Raw genomic sequence first — 18,535 nt, 5'->3', positions numbered from 1 at the left:
TTGTCTTTCCCTTTTAAAGCTCCCTCTGCCCACACCACGCCCCAGCAAACACAGAAAAACGCCATTTGCCCTGCTCGGCTGTGTGTAACTCAATCCTTCTGAGACCTCTCCCAGGAGCCTCTCCCAGTGCTCTCTTTACTTTTGAGACCATGGGATGCCCTATAATATTCTCTATCAGATAACCTGCTTAAAATCGGCCTAAGTTAAGCAAAATACTAACTTAGTCTAAGTGAATGGTAACTTCTGCACAAACGGCTTTATCTTTTAACTGCCGTAGAAGCTCCCTAAGAAAAGGCATCAACTTCCTGTTGATGCTGTGGGGTAGGGAACCAGCAAAGTTATGAACCTTGCTCACCCGGAACTATGGCATCCTTTAGGCAGTCCATTCGCTCTCTCTGTGCATTCTAAAAACCAATGTTTGCACATCTTGTCCCCTCCTCTGGTGTCCAGGAGTTCAAGGAAGAGTTCAAGGGAGAGTCCATTTAGATGCATGCCCTAGGAAGGTACACCATGACTACCAAATTTAGATTTTTGTAAATTACTTTTCAGATTTATGCATGTTATTCTATGAACAGAAGTGTTTTGCGTGTGTGTGCATGGTGTGTGTATGTGGTGTGTGTGTGTATGTATGTATGTATGTATGTATGTATACCATTTGCATGGCCCAGGCTCTATGAGTTTAGAAGCATCAGACCCTTCAAAGCTGGAGTCACAGATGGTTGTGAGCCACCATGTGAGTGCTGGAAATAGAACTTGGGTCCTCTACAAGACTAGTGCTCTTAACCACTAAGTCATCTCCAGACCCAGAAGTTTAGCTTTCTAAGAGCGCTGTACTTGACACAGAGCACCAATAAAGTAGGGTGTGATTGCACAAGCCTGTAATTCCAGCACTGGGCAATGGTGGCAGGATTATCAAGAGATCACAGCCAGCCTCTGCTATATGAAAGCTTGACTCAACAACAGCACCTGTTAGACATCTCAGATGAAAAAAGAAATACTGGAAAAGAGACAGCTAAATGAGGCTGGAAAAATGATTCAGCAAGTAAGTGCATTCAGTGCTCTTCCAGAGGATCCAAACTTGGTTCCTAGCACCCATGTTTGGAAATTTACAACTGCCTATAACTCCAGTTCAAGGGGAATCTGACAGCCTCTTTTGGCCTCTATGGGAAATGCATACAAACACACACACCCAAATAAAAATTAAAATGAAAAAGTGAAAGAGGAGGAGGAAGAAAAGAAATAGCAAACCTGAGACATGATAGGTACTGAGTTTAAGGATAGCTTTTAATTAGCATAATCTCACTCACCTAAAGTAACTATAAAGTTGTACAAGATTAAAAAATTCTGTTCTCCACAATTCACGCTTTCTTGTAGTGAAATGTCACTGCCATCACAGACCTGCTCTGTTAACAAGCTGTCTCTTAAACTCAGAGGGACTGTACTGTCCATTCCTGGCTCACATGCAGGGACTGGGCGGGGCTTGCTCACCACTAGCTGCACCTTGAGAGAGGAGCACCTGAAGGAAGAAACCAACACACAGGAGGAGAGACAAGGGAAGTTGCTCTACAGGACACAGGTCCTCAGATCTCTACACACTGACTCTGCCTACTTGCCCTATAGTACAGGTGCTGCTAGGCACTGCTTCCCATTGGCTTTTGTCTTCCTCAGAGACAGATTTACAGATGGATGAAGACCTCTTATCTTCAGTTGTCATCAGCCAGCCATCTCAACAACCACTCCTCAAAAAACAGCCTCAGCTTTAGATGACATCTTTTAAATATTAGAGCAAACTCAGATACTTAACATTAATTAGAAGTAGACTAGTAAGGAAGCAGGGCTCAGAGGAAATGTCAGCACGCCATGGTCACAATCACCTGATGGGTTTCTACAGGTACAAGCTTACAGACAACTTTTTATTCTAAATCCTCTCTCTCTCTCCATTCCTCCTCCTCCTCTCTCTCCTGTTGGGTGTGTGTGAAGGTCAGAACAACTTGCAGTGTGTTTGCTTATTTGATTGCTTAAGTTGCACATACCTTCATCTTCTCTGAAAATAATCTCCATCTTAGTTTTGTTTGTGTGTTACATGCTGGGCCTCTTGCATGGTTTTGAACAAAAGGAAAAGAACAAAAAGTCTCTACTATTCATGACAGGAAAAAAGTATAAAAGAAAAACACAAGCCCATAAATGTGAAAATAAATTTCAGGATACCAGAGAAAGAGCTAGAGAGGTGAGTAGATAGAGAATAAATGTGTAAAGGTAGAAAGAACCCAGTTAAATACCTCAGAACTGCAGTCTTGGGAAATGCTGCTCTTTAGTGTGTACAGAGTAGAAAGACCCGCTAATGTTAGGCTATTCAGAGCACACATGTGTGAGTGGGCACGTACACACACATTCAGCAGAGATTGTTGATGTCAAGTTAGTCTACACACACACAAGCACTCAGCTGAAGAGAGCAAAATATCTGAAGTAGTAGCTACGTCCATTCTGGTCAATGGTTTGGGGTTTTGTTATTGTTGGTGGTGGTAGTTCTTTTTGGTTTTTCAAGACAGGGTTTCTCTGTGTAGTCCTGGCTATCCTGAAACTCACTATGTGGACCAGGCTGGACTCAAACCACAGAGATCCACCTGGCCTCTGCCTCCTGAGTGATGGGATTAACAATGGTTTTTATGATACAAACAAGTAATGCTCCAGGGCATAAGGATAAGGAAAGCTCTGGGCTCTGAAGTGTTAAAACAGCACACCAGCTTTTCTGGGGGCCAGCTGCTGTGGGGCTGAGGATGTTAAACATGGGGCCTGTGGCCAAGCAGGAAGAGTCATTTAATCTGCTTTGCTGAGGAGGCGAAGCTGATGCCCATCTTCCCTCCTGGGCCCATGTAAATTGCACTCTGCAATTATTGGAAAAGGAAAATTATAGCACTTTTTTTTTGGTCTCATTGTAATGGATGATTTGCTTCCATGAGGATGGGTAGGACAGGAGCCTGAGGGTAGCATCCGCCCTTCCATCTACCTAATCTTGCAGGACTGGGATGCAAATTGGAAGTTGAGATGCAGAGAAATGTCCTCCATGACATCTCTTAGCCCTGTACATCCAGTTGCATCCTAAACATCTGTTGATACAGACATGTTTCTGAAACTCTCTTCCTGAGACTGGAAGAACATTCACTAGTAATCTAATAATAAAGGGATGAATGGGACACATCAAGTCCTTAATTGCAGCTAGTGGAAGGTATTCAGGCAAACAGGACAGACAGCATCAAACAGGAAGCCTTGTTCTACCCTGACAGGCAGAGACGCTAAATCCAAAGGCAGCAAAGAATAAAGTAACCAATCAATAACTTAGAAACCCACAGTCTCCACTGGTTTCCAGTGTGCACGGGGCTGGCTGCAGGCAGCACCATTAGGAAGCATCCTCCATGTCCACATCCTCCTGTAATTGCTGTACCATTTTCTCCTCCAGCTGCTTTCCTTTGCCTGCAAGAGGAGCCCGGATGAGATGGATGTTCTGCTTGACCTCTCTGACATCCTGAGCCTTCTGCAGCTCTTTGTTTTTCTTCAACCTGTTCATTATAAACTTAGCCTGGCGTTTCTGCTTGATCTCTTCAACTCTCTTCATTGCATCAATGGTTTTGTTCCATAGCTCTCGCTGGTATTTCACAGGTTCATTTCTACGTTTTTCAAATTCAAATGAGTTGTCCACCGTCTACTATGCCAGCTTAATATTACTGAATTATTTTAGGTTGCTTTTGTTTGTTTGTTTCAAGATGGGATTTCACCATTTAGCTCTGGCTCTCCTGGAACTAGCTCTGTCCTCAAACTCATAAATATATCGGTCTGCCTCTACCTCCCCAGTACTGGGATTAAAGGCATGTACCACCACAGCCTGGCAGGTTTTTCTTTAAGACTTGTCAAAAGAAAGGCCAACAAGATGTCTTAGTGGGCAAAAGTACTTGCCACACAAGCTTGGCAATCTGAGACCTGTTCCCACAACCTAGATAGGGAGTTAGGGATGCTGGAGTGTCTGTAATCCCACAGTCCTCCTGAGAGATGGGACGCAGAGACAGGAAGTTTATGTCCTCCTGCCTGGACTGTGGAGGGTGACAGAGACAAGAGACCCTGACTCAGAGCAAGGTACAAAGAGAGATACAACTCTGGGAAAGTGTCCTCTGAGCTCTATATGCATGTCCTCACTCCTGTGCACCCAGGCTCACACAGAGAGACACATTAATAATAATAATAGACAGTAAACAAAAATTTTTCTAAAGAAAGATGTAATAGACTCGTCTTTAGTGGTGGTGAAGGAGAAATATTTTTTAATTCTTTATTAATTACACTTTATTTATTTTATATCCCCCCTGTGGTTCCCTCCCTCCTTCTGTCCCAATCCCTCCCTTCCCCCCCCCCTCTGCATGCATGCCCCTCCCCAAGTCCACTCTTAGGGGAGGTCTTCTTTTCCTTCCTTCTGATCCTATTCTATTAGGTCTCATCAGGAGTGACTGCATTGTCTTCTTCTGTGGCCTGGTAAGGCTGCTCCCCACTCAGGAGGAGATGATCAAAGAGCAGGCCAATCAGTTCATGTCAGAGACAGTCCCTGTTCCTATTACTATGGAACTCCACTTGGACACTGAACTGCCATGGGCTATTATCTGTGTAGGGGTCTTAGGTAATCTCCATGCATGGTCCTTGGTTGGAGTATGTCTCAGGAAAGACCTCTGTGCTCAGATTTTTTGGTTCTGTTGCTCTCCTTGTGGAGCTCCTGTCCTCTCCAGATCTTACTGTCTCCCACTTCCTTCATAAGATTCCCTGCACTCTGCCCAAAGGTTGGCAATAAGTCTCAGTATCTGCTTTGATAGTGTACAGGGCAGAGCCTTTCAGAGGTCTCTTTTCTCCTTCTTCTGATGTTCATCCTCTTTGCCTTTCTGGATAGGGATTGCACTCATATAGACATATAATATAGGATAAACCTACTAAAATCTGTACACCTAAAGAAACTAATCAAGAGGGAGGACTTTTGCTATGCTCAATCCCTATTGAGAAATATTTTTTACTGAATTAAGATTCTTCCAAAATATTGGCTGAAGAGGGATTTTTTTTAAAGACTGGGGAGGGGGTGACCTCCCTCATCCTAGCATTTGCTAGAGTAGGAAGGCGCAAACACAAAACAAAGGGTGTAGTGTGCTGGTCTCCTAATATGGTAACAAGGCAAAGAGTGCAAGGAATTCTGCAGCACTCTAATGCTCACGCTGGTCTCCTGTATGGTCTCCATGACAGACATCCTAGCACTCAGGGACTAGGTTAACCTTGGAATCACTATGGAAGAGAGAGCAACACTGAAGAGGCATGGGGCATTTGAACTCTCCCTGGAAACCTGAGAAAGAGCTGCAGTTAGGGCTGCACCGTGTGGGTGATGTCACCGTCGCAGAGATGCTCTGAACCAGTACTCCAAGCTCACTACTCTTGAATGACTCAACAGTCTTGTGTGAAAAATCACCATCTTGGAGATTTGTGCTTGGCAAACCTGCTTTCTAGTACCAGTGTTTGACTTTAAAGAGAAACTTAAAATCGGAATGCACTGCAGGTGAGAGTCATGTGAGAAAGTAAGGCTCAGAAGCTGTCCCATCATAACCCTCTGGGTGGGACCTCAGGCATCTGTGGAGTGTTTACCCTGACTCCCCACCATTCCACAGCTCAGCAAATAAAACTGAGGAAGGGGACATGAGATGCTGGAAGCCGGCAATGCCTGTAATACCAGCATTTGGAAGGCTGAGACAGGAGGATTGCTGTGAGTTCTGAGCCAGTCTGGGCCACACAGCTTGGCTTAAAAACCACCCCGTCCCCAGAAAAAATAAACACAAATGCTGGAAACTCTGGTGCCAGGTCTAGGCCACAGCTGTACCTCACTGCAGGTGCCTTCTGCTGCACTGGCCAGGACCCATGCCCACCTGTGGGGACAGTGGGGACACTCAGAACTCCACCATCTACACACCAAGAACCTGAGACAATTCACAGTGCATGGTCCTCCAGACTGCACAGACCCCGAGGGGAACAGGTCCTGTCCAAGACTGTTTAGCCTGCTTGAGTCACCTAACAGAAAGCCACTGTGGCACAACCGGAAAAACCGGCTCTGAGAGGTGGAACCTTGCAGCCACTAGGCCTGAAGCAGGAAGCCAGCTTGGGACCATGGCCAGAGCCTGGGACCACCACAGAACTTGAGCACATTCCTGGCCAAATGTTGTTCATTACTAAAGGAAGCTAAATAACTCAGTGTTGGTGTCCTCTCCTTTCTCCTGCTTGCTCCAGAGGAAAGATAGATGCAGGGCTAAGAGGCAGGGCTGCGTAAGGTCCTCAGAAGCAGAGCACTTGCCTAGCACATGGGAAGTCCTGGGGTCAATTTTAAGGACCACACAGGAGTGTGCGCACACACAAACAATAAACACAACATTAGAAGAGGGGCTAAGGAGAAGGCCCAGTGGGTAAAGTACTTGGCACATACACATGAGAAACATTTTAAATCTCATTGTGTTGCTACCTCCCAACAATGGTAGCTAGCAAAGACCTGAACCTCGGGTGGATGCCATAGTGCGTAAAAATTCAAATGTATACCCAGGGCTGGGCAGAGAAAGTTCCAGAACAGAATAGCACTAGGATAATGTCACTCATCATGAAAGCCACTTACAACCTTGCAAACTTAGGCCCAGTGCCTCTAGAATTCTTAATTATCAAAATAATTAAAAAACCTGCATCTAATAATAATAATAATAACAATAATAATAATGATAACAACAACAATAGTGATGATGATGATAATGATGAAGCCTGGTATTATAGTTTAGGCCTATAATCCCACACCCCAGAAGGTAGCACAGGGAGACCCTATCTCCAAAAAAAATGTTACAAACAAACTAAAAACTCTTTATTTTTAAACATGGGTGAAAATGTTAAAATTTAGAATAATTCATAAATGCACAATATTAACACATGTGCTTTGTGGACCATAGGTCTGTGTTTTCTGGCCACCAAAAAAAAAAAAAATCCCAAACATCCTGTGATATAGACTGAGCTGCTGAGACCCCCTCCTGAAGCCTGCAGATATCTGTTGGGTATAAACGTAACAGCAACCCCGGAAAAGAAAACATTTTCTGTATGATATCACCAATCCTCCCTGTTTAGCTGACAGTCTTTCCCACAACTGCTATCCTAGTGTTTCTTTTGCAGTCTACTTACTATAAAATCAGTAATAACCATTTGTAACATTAAAAAGCTTACTTATCACTTAAAACAAAAGACATTCACTAAAAATAGGTATTAAGGAAATAAAACAAACACTACTGCAGGAAGTATCATAAAATATTGTCCAAGACCATTTGCCAATGTCTACAGAAAACCAGTATGTGTGCCTAGAAGTATACCTGTGCACATATGTGCAAACTCACATACAGACAGGCACACATGTGCACACTCATGCACACAGACATACATGTATCCATCCATGCATACATAAAGTGAGCACTTGTATATGGTAAGTGAGTGGTGTAGAATGAACTGGCTGCAAGATCAGCTAGTGTAGCCCCAAATCAACTATTCCATCAGCTTCCATGGAGCCTGTCTCTTGGGATGTCCACTTCTCTTTCAAAGGTCCCTACTGAAACAGCCCTTAACTCACTTGTCTCTACCATCCATTACAGCAGACTGTAATACTGAAAATACGGAGAGGACTGTGGTGCATGTTTAGAGCTAGCTTTAACACTCTAGGACATCTTCTGTGGCAAAATCCCATTTTTCTTCTCAGTAACCATGAAGTGGATATGGCCTCCCCCTGGTCACACTGCTGATTGGTTACTGGATCCCTTGCTGGATCGATATCCCCCAAAGCCTAGTAAGATGCCTGTAGAGACATTTGTTTTGACTGCCAGAGATTCCAGCACATCCCAGTACTGTGCCCTAACACAAACCCCTTTTGTGCAATAGTCTAGCCTCAAAGAGAAACATAAAGAGCAGGGGCCAGCACAGGCTAAAGAAAGATAGGTGGCAGGAGCCGTGAAATGGCGCAGACAACCTCAGTAAGCTGTGACAGTCTCAGGAGTAGGGAGAGAGTTGGAGAGGTCTCAGGCAGCCAAGAGCACATGGTGTGTGCAGGCATGCCAGAGACACATTTTGCCTGAAGTTCTGTGTGAAGCATCTTGTAGTAGGGCCTGTTCCCTTCTCTGGAACATTCTCCAGGCTGCACGGCTGACTTGTCACTGAATGCCCATTTGGGTCAGCTTTCTTGGGCCTAAAGCCAGTTTCACCTACATTGTTTTATACATGAGTGGAATGAGACCCTGAGCAATTCATTTTCTTCTGGAAAGCCTGCTTGCAAACTCCCAGCCAGTTTCCTCTCTCACCCAGCCTTCCCGCTGAGGACAATGAAGCATTGACAGCCTTGTTTACATTGACCTCCTCCTGAGATGAAAGACAAAGTCTTCTAACACTCTCCAGCCGGTACACAGGTACACAACTGAAGCAGAAAACAAGCTTAGGTTTTATCTGAAACATCCTTTAAGTGCGAAATGAGGCTGAAGAATAAGACACTGAGACCCAGAATGAGCTTTGGGGCCTTCAAAACAGACCTGTGGCTAGAGAGCAAACAGGGCTATCTGTGGAAACACTTCCTTATCCAAACCAAGGTAGGGCAGGCATCTGTCCTTGATGCCTGTTTGTCAGAGACATTACTTACCCCTGCATGTCTCAGCTACACTTACACCCAAAGAAACAGAAGAGGGTCAGTCAACAAAGAAGTGTTTCAAAGTCATCGTGGTGAAGGTGATTGGAAGCCCTACTTCTGGAGCTCTGCTCCTTCACCTACTGAAGCTGTATGTCGCTACTGTGAAGATACAAGCTTCCTGATGGTGGCATAGAGAAGCCGGGGGCTTACGAGACTCCAAGTGTTAGATGCAAGTTCTAGACTGGAACATGTGGCCTGAAGAACTGAGGAGGGGCAACATGGCAGCTCACCATATTTTTTCAGAGCAGAAGCTCACACCCCACAACAAAAGGACAAAGGCATGAATCCTCTAAAAGGGAATATAGCAGGGCCCCAGTGCTTGGGAGGAAGAGGCAGTTGAATCTTTGTGAATTCAAGGCTGGCCTGGTCTACAAAGAGAGTTCCAGGAGAACCAAGGCTGTTACACAGAGAAACTCAGTCTTTAAAAACCAAAATAGACAGACAGATACATACATACATACAGATACATAGATAGATACACAGATGATAGATAAACAAATAAATAAATAAATAAATAAAATAAGAAAGGGACCATGCTCGTTTTCTTCTTTTTGACTCAAGTTTCTAGGAAAACACTACACAGGGTTTTGAACAAGAGTCTTCATTCATTAAGAGCCATGGTAGGTTTCACTAACCTTTGCCTCTTCATTCACATCCCAGGTGAAGGAAACAGCATTGTACGCGATCTCTTCAATGTTTCCAATGGTGTTGAAGCTCTCCTTGTAGTCAGCTATGACAGTGAAAGAGAAAAAGGGCTTAGCAGGGTGGTAGCCAGGAGGAGAGGCACAAGCCTCTAATCCCTGTACTTGGGAGGTAAAGACAAGAGGATCTAGAGTTCCGGGTCATCCTTGTAACAGAGACCAGCCTTGGCCAGTACATGAGACCCTGGCTCAAAACACTCACACGCCACACACATACATATGCACCCATGCACGCACACATGCTTGTACACTAAAGTAAGAGTCCCTCGATGACACATTATTTGTCAATGGTAAAGTTTTGGATTTGCCTATTTTGCAGTGTGACAAGCTACATATTTCTGCTTACAGAATTCTACGGCTGAAAAAAAATTTACTCACGTCTTTTTATTAAGAGTAAATCTATGTGAACCATGTCTTTATCTGATTTGATTATTAGGTCTTTTTTTTCTGTTCACATTCCTACTTCCCACTTTTTTGACAGCCATCCCCCACTCCCCCCATACACACACAGGGACAATTTTTAGAAGCAAAATATTCTGCCAGTCAGGTGATGTCACTAAAGGAACTGCAGTAGAGTGAAGGCTTTCCATGAGCAGTGATGGTGATAGGGATCAAACACACACTAAGCACACACTACACTGAGGCACCCCCATGCCAAAGAAGGACATTTCTAAAACTTATCTTAGTACTCCAGAGCGTTGCGTTAATCTCACTTGGCTGTCATCACCTGACCACTTTGGGCTCTGTCCTATGGTCACTCCTTACACAATATGTTATCTATTCCCTTATAGTATGTGTCTATTCCCTCATCCAGTATGTAGTGACTCCCTTATAGAGTAGGTATCTATTCCCTTATGGTATGTAGCTATTCCCTGTCATCCCATTAGACTCCCCATGGAGTCAATAGAGATCAGCATGGGTGCTGTGTACTGTTATGGGCATGTTGGGCTACACAGAAAAGCCCAATTTGCTTATCTCCAATGATGAAACTGGTACCTCAGCACTGCAGGAAGATTCCTTATTGCTGGGAGCGGAATGGTGCAGGAAAACCCACCTCATGCTCTCCAGACTCCCTGGGATAGGCTGGCTGGTCTAGCCTCAGTCTGAATTCTATTTCCCCCTCTTTCTCGGATCACCTCTGCTTTCTATGATCCCTGAGGGGTTCAAAGCAGTTTGCTGAATGCTGTGTCTTCATTTCATCTACCCTACATGCAAATATCTGCCCACATGCACCTAGCCAGCCTAGAATCTTCTTGTGGAGAGTGCTAACTTATTTCCTTTTCACTCACTCCAGTGGTCTTGCCTAGAGAAACCTCAAAGCAAGATGTTTCTTTTCTTTTTTGGCATTGTTTTGTTTCTCTGTGCCTTGAGACACAGTTCCACAAGTATAACCCAAGCTGGTTAAACTTGTCCTGAATGCTGAGATTACAGGTTTGAGCTGTCATAGCCAACTCCAAACCTTTATATTTTAAACAAAGCACATAAACTTTTAGCATAAAAGTATGTATATTCAACATAGGAAAGTCAGAGACCATGAATAAATAAAAAAAATTAAGGACAACCACAGTCTACTAACCCACAATTAACTGCCTTTAAACTTTATCTATGTGCTCTTATCTCTCATCTAGCTCCTTTTCTCCAAACATGTAGATATTTTTATACAATGATTAATAAACATCTTTTTCATTGCTATATTGTTTTGCTTGGCTCATCTCTGGTGTCTTCCATATGTAAAACCTTCTGTAAAATTATACGATTGTATCAGACCATGTGTCATGGCTTTATTCTTATTGGTCACTCAGCTGACAGCTGACAGTCTGCTGCCCTACCCCAGTGTTTCACTTCTTTTTACAGCTAAATTTCATTTAAATTTAATTATATTTTATTAAAGTAAATTCTCAGGGACAGAAGTATAGCTTGCTGGTAGAGCAAGGGCTAGGAGAACTTGGGTTCAACAGCTAGCATTAAAACAAAAGACATTTTAAAAAAGCATATTTCCGGAAATAAGTTTTTTTGTTTCTTACTTTGTTTTGTTCTGTTGAAACAAGGTCTCACTGTGTATTCCTGGCTAGCCTGGAACTCACAGAGATTGCCTGCTGCTACCTCTCAAGTGCTGAGGTTAGGGATCTGAGCCACTAGACCCAGCTATAATTTTAAGGCTGATTAATTTTGCCACACTGGTCCAGGGAGGAACAATTTACACTTAGGGCAATTATGTCTTTTCTTCTCAGATTGTCTTTTTTCCAAACTAATATTCAAAACATTATTTTAATCTGAAATTCCTTGATTGCTAAAGGCGTTGAATAGTCATTCTTGTTCTCTGGCTATTTGCATTTCTTCTTATTATTTTTATTTTTGTAAGTTCATTCATTTATTTTGGCTTTTCTAATTTTATTCTTGATACACTTTTCTCTTAGGGTAGTCATTATTTTAAAATAAATACTCAAAGGCAAATGAGGGGGAAAATCAAAAGAAAAGAACATTACCCCTTACAGTTTCTAAAAAGGCTTTATGTTTGGGACGATCACGAATGCACACCTGTGCTTTCTGCAGGCTTCCTCTATGAGAGAGAGAAGAAAGCCAAATTTAAATTTGAATTCCATGATTTCTTCACTAATCCCTTGCAAGATAATCTTATAGTTGTTTGAGAAAAGAGCAGGTAAGATCAGCTGTAAAGAAGAAATGTCACATCTAGAAGTTAAGACAAGAAAGGTGCTTAGATTGACACTGTGGAGTCCTACATCACAAGGCTTCATTTTTCCAGTTTTAATTTCCCCCAAAAAGGGCTGAAAAAAAGAAAAAGAATTTCATACCACTTGTCATATAGAAACACACCAGAGTCTTCTAATATGGCACTCAACCAATAAATATGGCAACCAAAATGCTCATTCTGTGCCAGGAAATGTCCTCACTAGGCCCCTAGTCTTATAGCTCTTGCAATATAGAAAATAGAACACAACTAAATACATAAACATAAACAAACAAGATAATTATTCTAAATCTGCCTGATTTTTCAAAGAAGTCTTGAATGTTCTTTTCTCTATTTCTTACCCAACAAAAACAGAAAAATAGGATGAAGGCAGTTCTTATTAATTATGATAATTTACACTCAAAAGGACAATCACTAAATGCTCAGCTAGTAAGTCATGTCGAAATAAGTGGAATCACGGGGAGGAGTAATTCTAATGAAACTAATCCCATTGATGCCATGGTGCCAGCCATAAAGCCACATCTCCAGTCTGAGGTTATCATGTCCTGAACATCCAAGTCAGGCCAAGTAGTATGGAAATACACAGCCACAGACATCATCCAGGGTGTGTCAGGATGCCCCAGAGCAGTATGGTAATTCATGGATTCTCGGGGTTTAAAGACTATCTGAGAAGCACATTTTCAAATGTTGGAGGCCAGCATAGGGCTTTGGTGAGACATAGGCCACTGCCAGATATTCTCAGTCATGAGCATGGAGTGAGGCCAAGACTACATTTCTGCCAACTCTCATGTGGGGCTGGTGGGGTTCCTACACTTGAGAAGTCTTGACTCTGTTGTAAAATGGAATGGATCTTTTGGGTACTTCTGGTTTTCACCACCATGCTCTTAGAAAGCACATTAGTTGGTGGTGCACGCCTTTAATCCCAGCACTCAGGGAGACAGAAGCAGGTGGATCTCTAGGCGATCAAGCCCAGCCTGGTCTACAAAGAGTCCAGGACAGCCAACGATACACAGAAAAACCCTGTTTGGGAAAAAGTAAAAAGAAAAAAAAATATATACATTAGTCTTTATTCATGAGGTCCATGTAATGGTCTATTCTTCCCCACCAAAAAAAAAAAAAAAAAAAAAAAAAAAAAAAAAAACAAAAAACCTTTTTTTTCTTGATGAACAGACACAAGGCTATACAATGGCGGAGGACTTATCTAACCAGGAACACTTAGACTCACTCCAAGAGGTTTATCCTTGTACCTAGAGTGGACTCAAAGATATTGTTTCCTTCTGATAAAACCACTGTCATCTCTTGGCAGTCAGACCCAAAGACTCCTGGAATGATAACTGTGGTCTAGTTAAGAACATACATGTTCATGCTGGACAGGCCTTGTGCCAATGATGAGGTCTGTTTTTGGAATAATTCCTGAGGTAGCAATCAGTATGTTTTCTCATAGGGAGAAGCCAAACTGTTTATGGAAGTCAAAAAATCTGGTAACTAATTAACTATGATTTGAATTCAGTTCTGTCTGATACCAACAGCTGCATTTTTAACTGCAATTTCAACCATAAATCATCAGCAGATATTGAAGCACATACTTCAATGGCAACTGCTTTATGAGGTGCTGAGGGAATGTATGGTGAAGGAGGAAAGGAAACTGGGCATTTGAGGACTGTGGGAAGTTACTTACAAAGGAAGGCAGGAAAAGGGTACTTTGGCAGGGAATGCTGAAATGTTTTCTTCAACAAGAAAATATTTTTAGAACTTGCTAGCATGAGAAGGCTGAGTGAGAAGGTCAAGCTAGCCCATCTAAGAAAACCAAAGGCACTGGTGCTGTGGAAAAATGATGAGTATGCCCACATATTTGCTTTCTTTACTCATTTCTTGCAAGTTATATTTCACATAGAAATTATGGGATGCAACTATTTTTAATTTTGAAGGAGGTATGATGGTGAGTGAATCCTTTTGCTATCTTTTGCTTTTATCTTTTGCAGATAATCAGTGGTCTGTTAATTGGGTGTCTTGTTTTAATTCAGACTTTTGAAGGCTGAGGCTCCTGCACCTTAATTAAGCCTCATGTGCTTGGAGAATTATAACTACCGCTTTTAATTATTATATGTATATTGTTGGAGATTAAACAGTGTGGTATAATTAATACAGAAGATGGCACTCTTCTAGAAGCTGTAGATTCTGTCTGGACTAGTGAAATAATGAAGGTGGAATGCTAGAGATGAATCTGGGAACTGTGCCAATTCTGTGCACAGCCACATCAGCTTCATCAGATGCTGTGAGAATGTGGCATGGTTGATATGTTTGGGAGCTATGATTCAACAGGCCCATGCTCAGGGTGATAGATACAGGAAGGAAGCTTTTAGCTGGGCATATGACCTCTTCTCCATGACCCTCAGTGAGTTACCTCTGACATCAGAGACAGTATCTAAAGAATGTACAGCTGCTTCTCCATTGTGGACAACAGTCATACTGACCCACCTGTCCTGAAACCTCTGTGTGCCACATCTGCAAGCCTGGGCAGGTCAACTCACAAAGGAGAGGGGCTTGTCTGAGCAACACTCAACTCTGATTTGAAAAAGATGGAAGAAACACAAACCTTTCTAAACGTGTTGAGATTTTTCTCCCTGTTCTTCTAAATCAAAAAGCAGCATTTGAAAGCCTGTGTGACTCATGTAAGAATTTTCCAACAAGCTCATTATCTTCTTCAGAGCACTCTAACAAGTCATGAGTAACTTGGGTGTCCTTGAGTATGTTGACACTTGAGCTGGCTCTTGACAATCACCGAATCATTTCATCACTTGCTCATGGTCCCTTAAAAGCCATGTGTGAGGTAGGCCCAGGGTTGAATACACACAATACTGCAGAAACCCCTAAACCTTTGTCTGTAAGCCGTGCCTCTCAGAGTAAGAAACACATAAGCACATTACATACCTCTCCAATTCTACCACTTGGTGTGCGTCTTAGTCTGTTTTCTGTTAGTGTAACTAAATACCACATGCTTTAGTACATTGCTTAAAAGCTTGTGGCTTTCAAGGCTGAGAAGCCCAAAAGAAGAGCCTGTAAGAGCCTCCTTACTACATCATCATAGGGTGGATGACACATGGTAACAGAGGGAAGAAGGCAGCTCAGAGGCTTTATTGTCTTACAGCATCAGAGAAGCACTCATGACCTCATCTAACTATCCCTACCTCAAACACAATAGCACAGAGGTCAGAGGCTGGGTTTCTAAAGCATGAGCCTACAACCCAAAACACTACCACCTTACTAGGTGACAAAGAGCCAAACTGTGACCAGCACCTACAAAGGTCTGTCTATACACCAATCCAAACCCCTTTGGCTTTTTGTGACATGAAATCTTTCAAGTGTGCACCTTTTCAATACACACTCCAAATTGTTTATGGGTAAAATTATGAATATATAATGTGACCAACACTGAGTGACTCTCTGAAGTTTAAATTTTAAAGATTTTATTTATTCATTGTATATGAGTGCTCTATTTGCATGTATATGGGCATGCCAGAAGAAGGCATCAGATTCCAGTATATAGATGGTTGTGAGCCACCATGTGGTTGCTGGGAATTGAACTTAGGACCTCTGGAAGAGCAGACATGCTTTTAACAGCTGAGCCATCACACCAGCCCCTTCCGCCCACCCCCCAGTGTTCTTAAACTGTAGCAATCAATTATGTCATTGCTATCTACTCTCCATAACTTATTATAATAGCCTTCCTGGTATGATTGAAAATGACATCCTTTCTAGGATTCTCTTTGCACTAAACCTAATGTTTATCTTGTGTTTGGTCTCATTTTTTTAGGGCAGGAACTATATAGGACAAAGTTACAGATTTCAGACAATAACAATATTAAAAGAAAAAACATTTTATATTATAGACTATTATTAGTTTCCATGCTTTCTTTTTTTTTGATATCATTTGAAGCTCTAGTCCTGGGGCCAGAGAGTGGGCGCAGTATATAAAGCAGAAAGACTGATTTTGGATCATACATGCATGCATGCACACACGAGTACACACACACACACATACACACACACACACATCTTTACCTGCAAATTTGAACATCAGTGATAGTTCACATCTTGTGTACAAACATATAACTGCAAATACATATGAGCCTTTTATATACCATGGGTTACAAGAACACACCTAAACTTGGCTGGACATAAAACTTCCCACTGGTCTCTATGACTCAGAGAGTTTTAAATTTATAAATATTTTGTTGCTAGTCTACAACATTAAGCTACGGACCACACAAAAGAACCTGGTACCTTTGAGTGTTTTCTGAAAGAATAAAGATAAAAAGTGTGCATTGGTGATAATTTATACTTCTACATGATGGGAACTGATGGTTCTTTCGATAGAAACTTGTTTCTGTGCCGTACACTGTGAGATAACACTTTTCACTTTTCCTGTATTCCTAATTGAGTGAGCGACACACATGTGATTCCGTTTAAAAGTAGTGCTTTGCTTTTCTTTTCTTTCGATGGAAAATTGTTCCTGTGCTGTACAGTGTGATATATCACTTTTCAGTTTTCCTGTATTCTTAATTGATCGAGCGACACACATGTGATTTAGTTTACAAAGTAGTGCTTTGCATTTATGTTCTTTCAGGTTAGGGTTAGGGTTAGGGATAGTGTAAGGGTTAGGGTATGGTTAGGGTTAGGGTTAGGGTTAGAGTTAGGGTTAGGGTTAGGGGTTTAGGGTTAGGGTTAGGGTTAGGGGGTTAGGGTTAGGATTAGGGTTAGGGTCAGGGTCAGGGTCAGGGTCAGGGTCAGGGTCAGGGTCATGGTCAGGGTCAGGATTAGGGTTAGGGTTATATCACTTTTCAGTTTTCCTGTTATAATAATTGAACAGGCGACACGTATGTGAATTAGTTTACAAAGTTTTGCTATGCCTTACTTTTCTTTCAATGGAAACTTTTTTCTGTGCCTTACAGTGGGAGATAACACTTCTCAGTTTTCCTGTATTCCTAATTGAGCGAGGGACACACATGTGATTTAGTTTACAAAGTAGTGCTTTGCTTTTCTGTTCTTTCATTCGAAACTTGTTCCTGTGCTGTACAGTGCGATATATCACTTTTCAGTTTTCTTGTATTCTTAATTGAGCGAGGGACACACATGGGAAATAGTTTACAGAGTAGTGCTTTGCTTTTCTGTTCTTTTATTGGAAACTTGTTTCTGTGCTGTACAGTGCGATATAGCAGTTTTCAGTTTTCCTGTTATAATAATTGAACGGGCGACACGTATGTGAATTACTTTAAAAGCTGTGCTTTGCGTTTCTCTTGTTTTGATGAAAACTCATTTCTGTGCCGTACAGTGCGAGATAACAAATTTCATTTTTCCTGTATTCCTAATTGAGCGAGCGACACACATGTGATTCAGCTTACAAAGTAATGCTTTGCATTTCTGTACATTCCTTGGAAACTTATTCCTGTGCCATACAGTGCATGATAACACTTTTCAGTTTTCCTGTATTCCTAATTGAGCAAGCGACACACATGTGATTCAGTTTAAAAAGTAGTGCTTCCTTTTTCTGTTCTTTTTTGGAAACTTGTTCCTGTGCTGAACAGTGCGATATATCACTTTTCAGTTATCCTGTATTTCTAATTGAGCGAGCGACACACATGTGATTTAGTTTACAAAGTAGTGCTTATATTTACAAAGTAGTGTTTATATTCTTTCGTTGGAAACTTGTTCCTGTTAGGAAAAAGTTAGGGTTAGGTTTAGGGGGTTAGATTTAGGGTTAGGGTTAGGGTTAGGGTGAGGGTTATATCATTTTTCAATTTTCCTGTTATAATAATTGAAAAGGCGACACGTATGTGAATTAGTTTACAGAGTTGTGCGTTGTGTTTCGGGTCTTTTGATGAAAACATGTTTCTTTGCAGTACAATTCGATATATCACTTTTCAGTTTTCCTGTATTCCTAATTGAGCGAGCGACACACATGTGATCTAGTTTACAAAGTAGTGCTTTGCTTTTCTGTTCTTTCCTTCGAAACTTGTTCCTGTGCTGTACAGTGCGTTATATCACTTTTCAGTTTTCCTATTATAATAATTGAACAGGCAACATGTATGTGAAATAGTTTACAAAGTAGTGCTTTGACTTTCTGTTCTTTCGTTGGAAACTTGTTCCTGTGCTGTACAGTGCGTTATATCACTTTTCAGTTTTCCTGTTATAATAATTGAAGAGGTGACACATATGTGAATTAGTTTACAAAGTAGTGCTTTGCTTTTCTGTTCTTTCGTTGGAAACTTGTTCCTGTGCTGTACAGTGTGATATACCACATTTCCAATTTCCTTTATTCCTAATTGAGCCAGCGACACACGTGATTTAGTTTACAAAGTAGTG

At 41.8% G+C, this 18,535-nt stretch overlaps 1 protein-coding gene across 1 annotated transcript in view; it reads right to left on the bottom strand.

Moving 5' to 3' along the window:
- LOC132649582 (grainyhead-like protein 2 homolog) overlaps positions 1 to 14,640 on the bottom strand; it is a 65,760-nt gene extending 51,120 nt beyond the window's left edge. The window contains exons 1-2 of the mRNA XM_060373659.1: positions 14,577 to 14,640; positions 9,397 to 9,566 (exon numbers count right to left, since the gene is read on the bottom strand). Coding sequence (XP_060229642.1) covers positions 9,397 to 9,566; positions 14,577 to 14,640 — 234 coding nt within the window. The remainder of the gene's footprint in view (positions 1 to 9,396; positions 9,567 to 14,576) is intronic.
- Between the last annotated feature and the right edge of the window lie 3,895 nt (positions 14,641 to 18,535).

The sequence above is a fragment of the Meriones unguiculatus genome, chromosome 20, assembly GCF_030254825.1.
Source record: "Meriones unguiculatus strain TT.TT164.6M chromosome 20, Bangor_MerUng_6.1, whole genome shotgun sequence".
Taxonomy (NCBI): Eukaryota; Metazoa; Chordata; class Mammalia; order Rodentia; family Muridae; genus Meriones; species Meriones unguiculatus.
The sequence above is the reverse complement of the archived record's forward strand: the minus strand, read 5'-3'. Positions and strand labels throughout refer to the sequence as shown.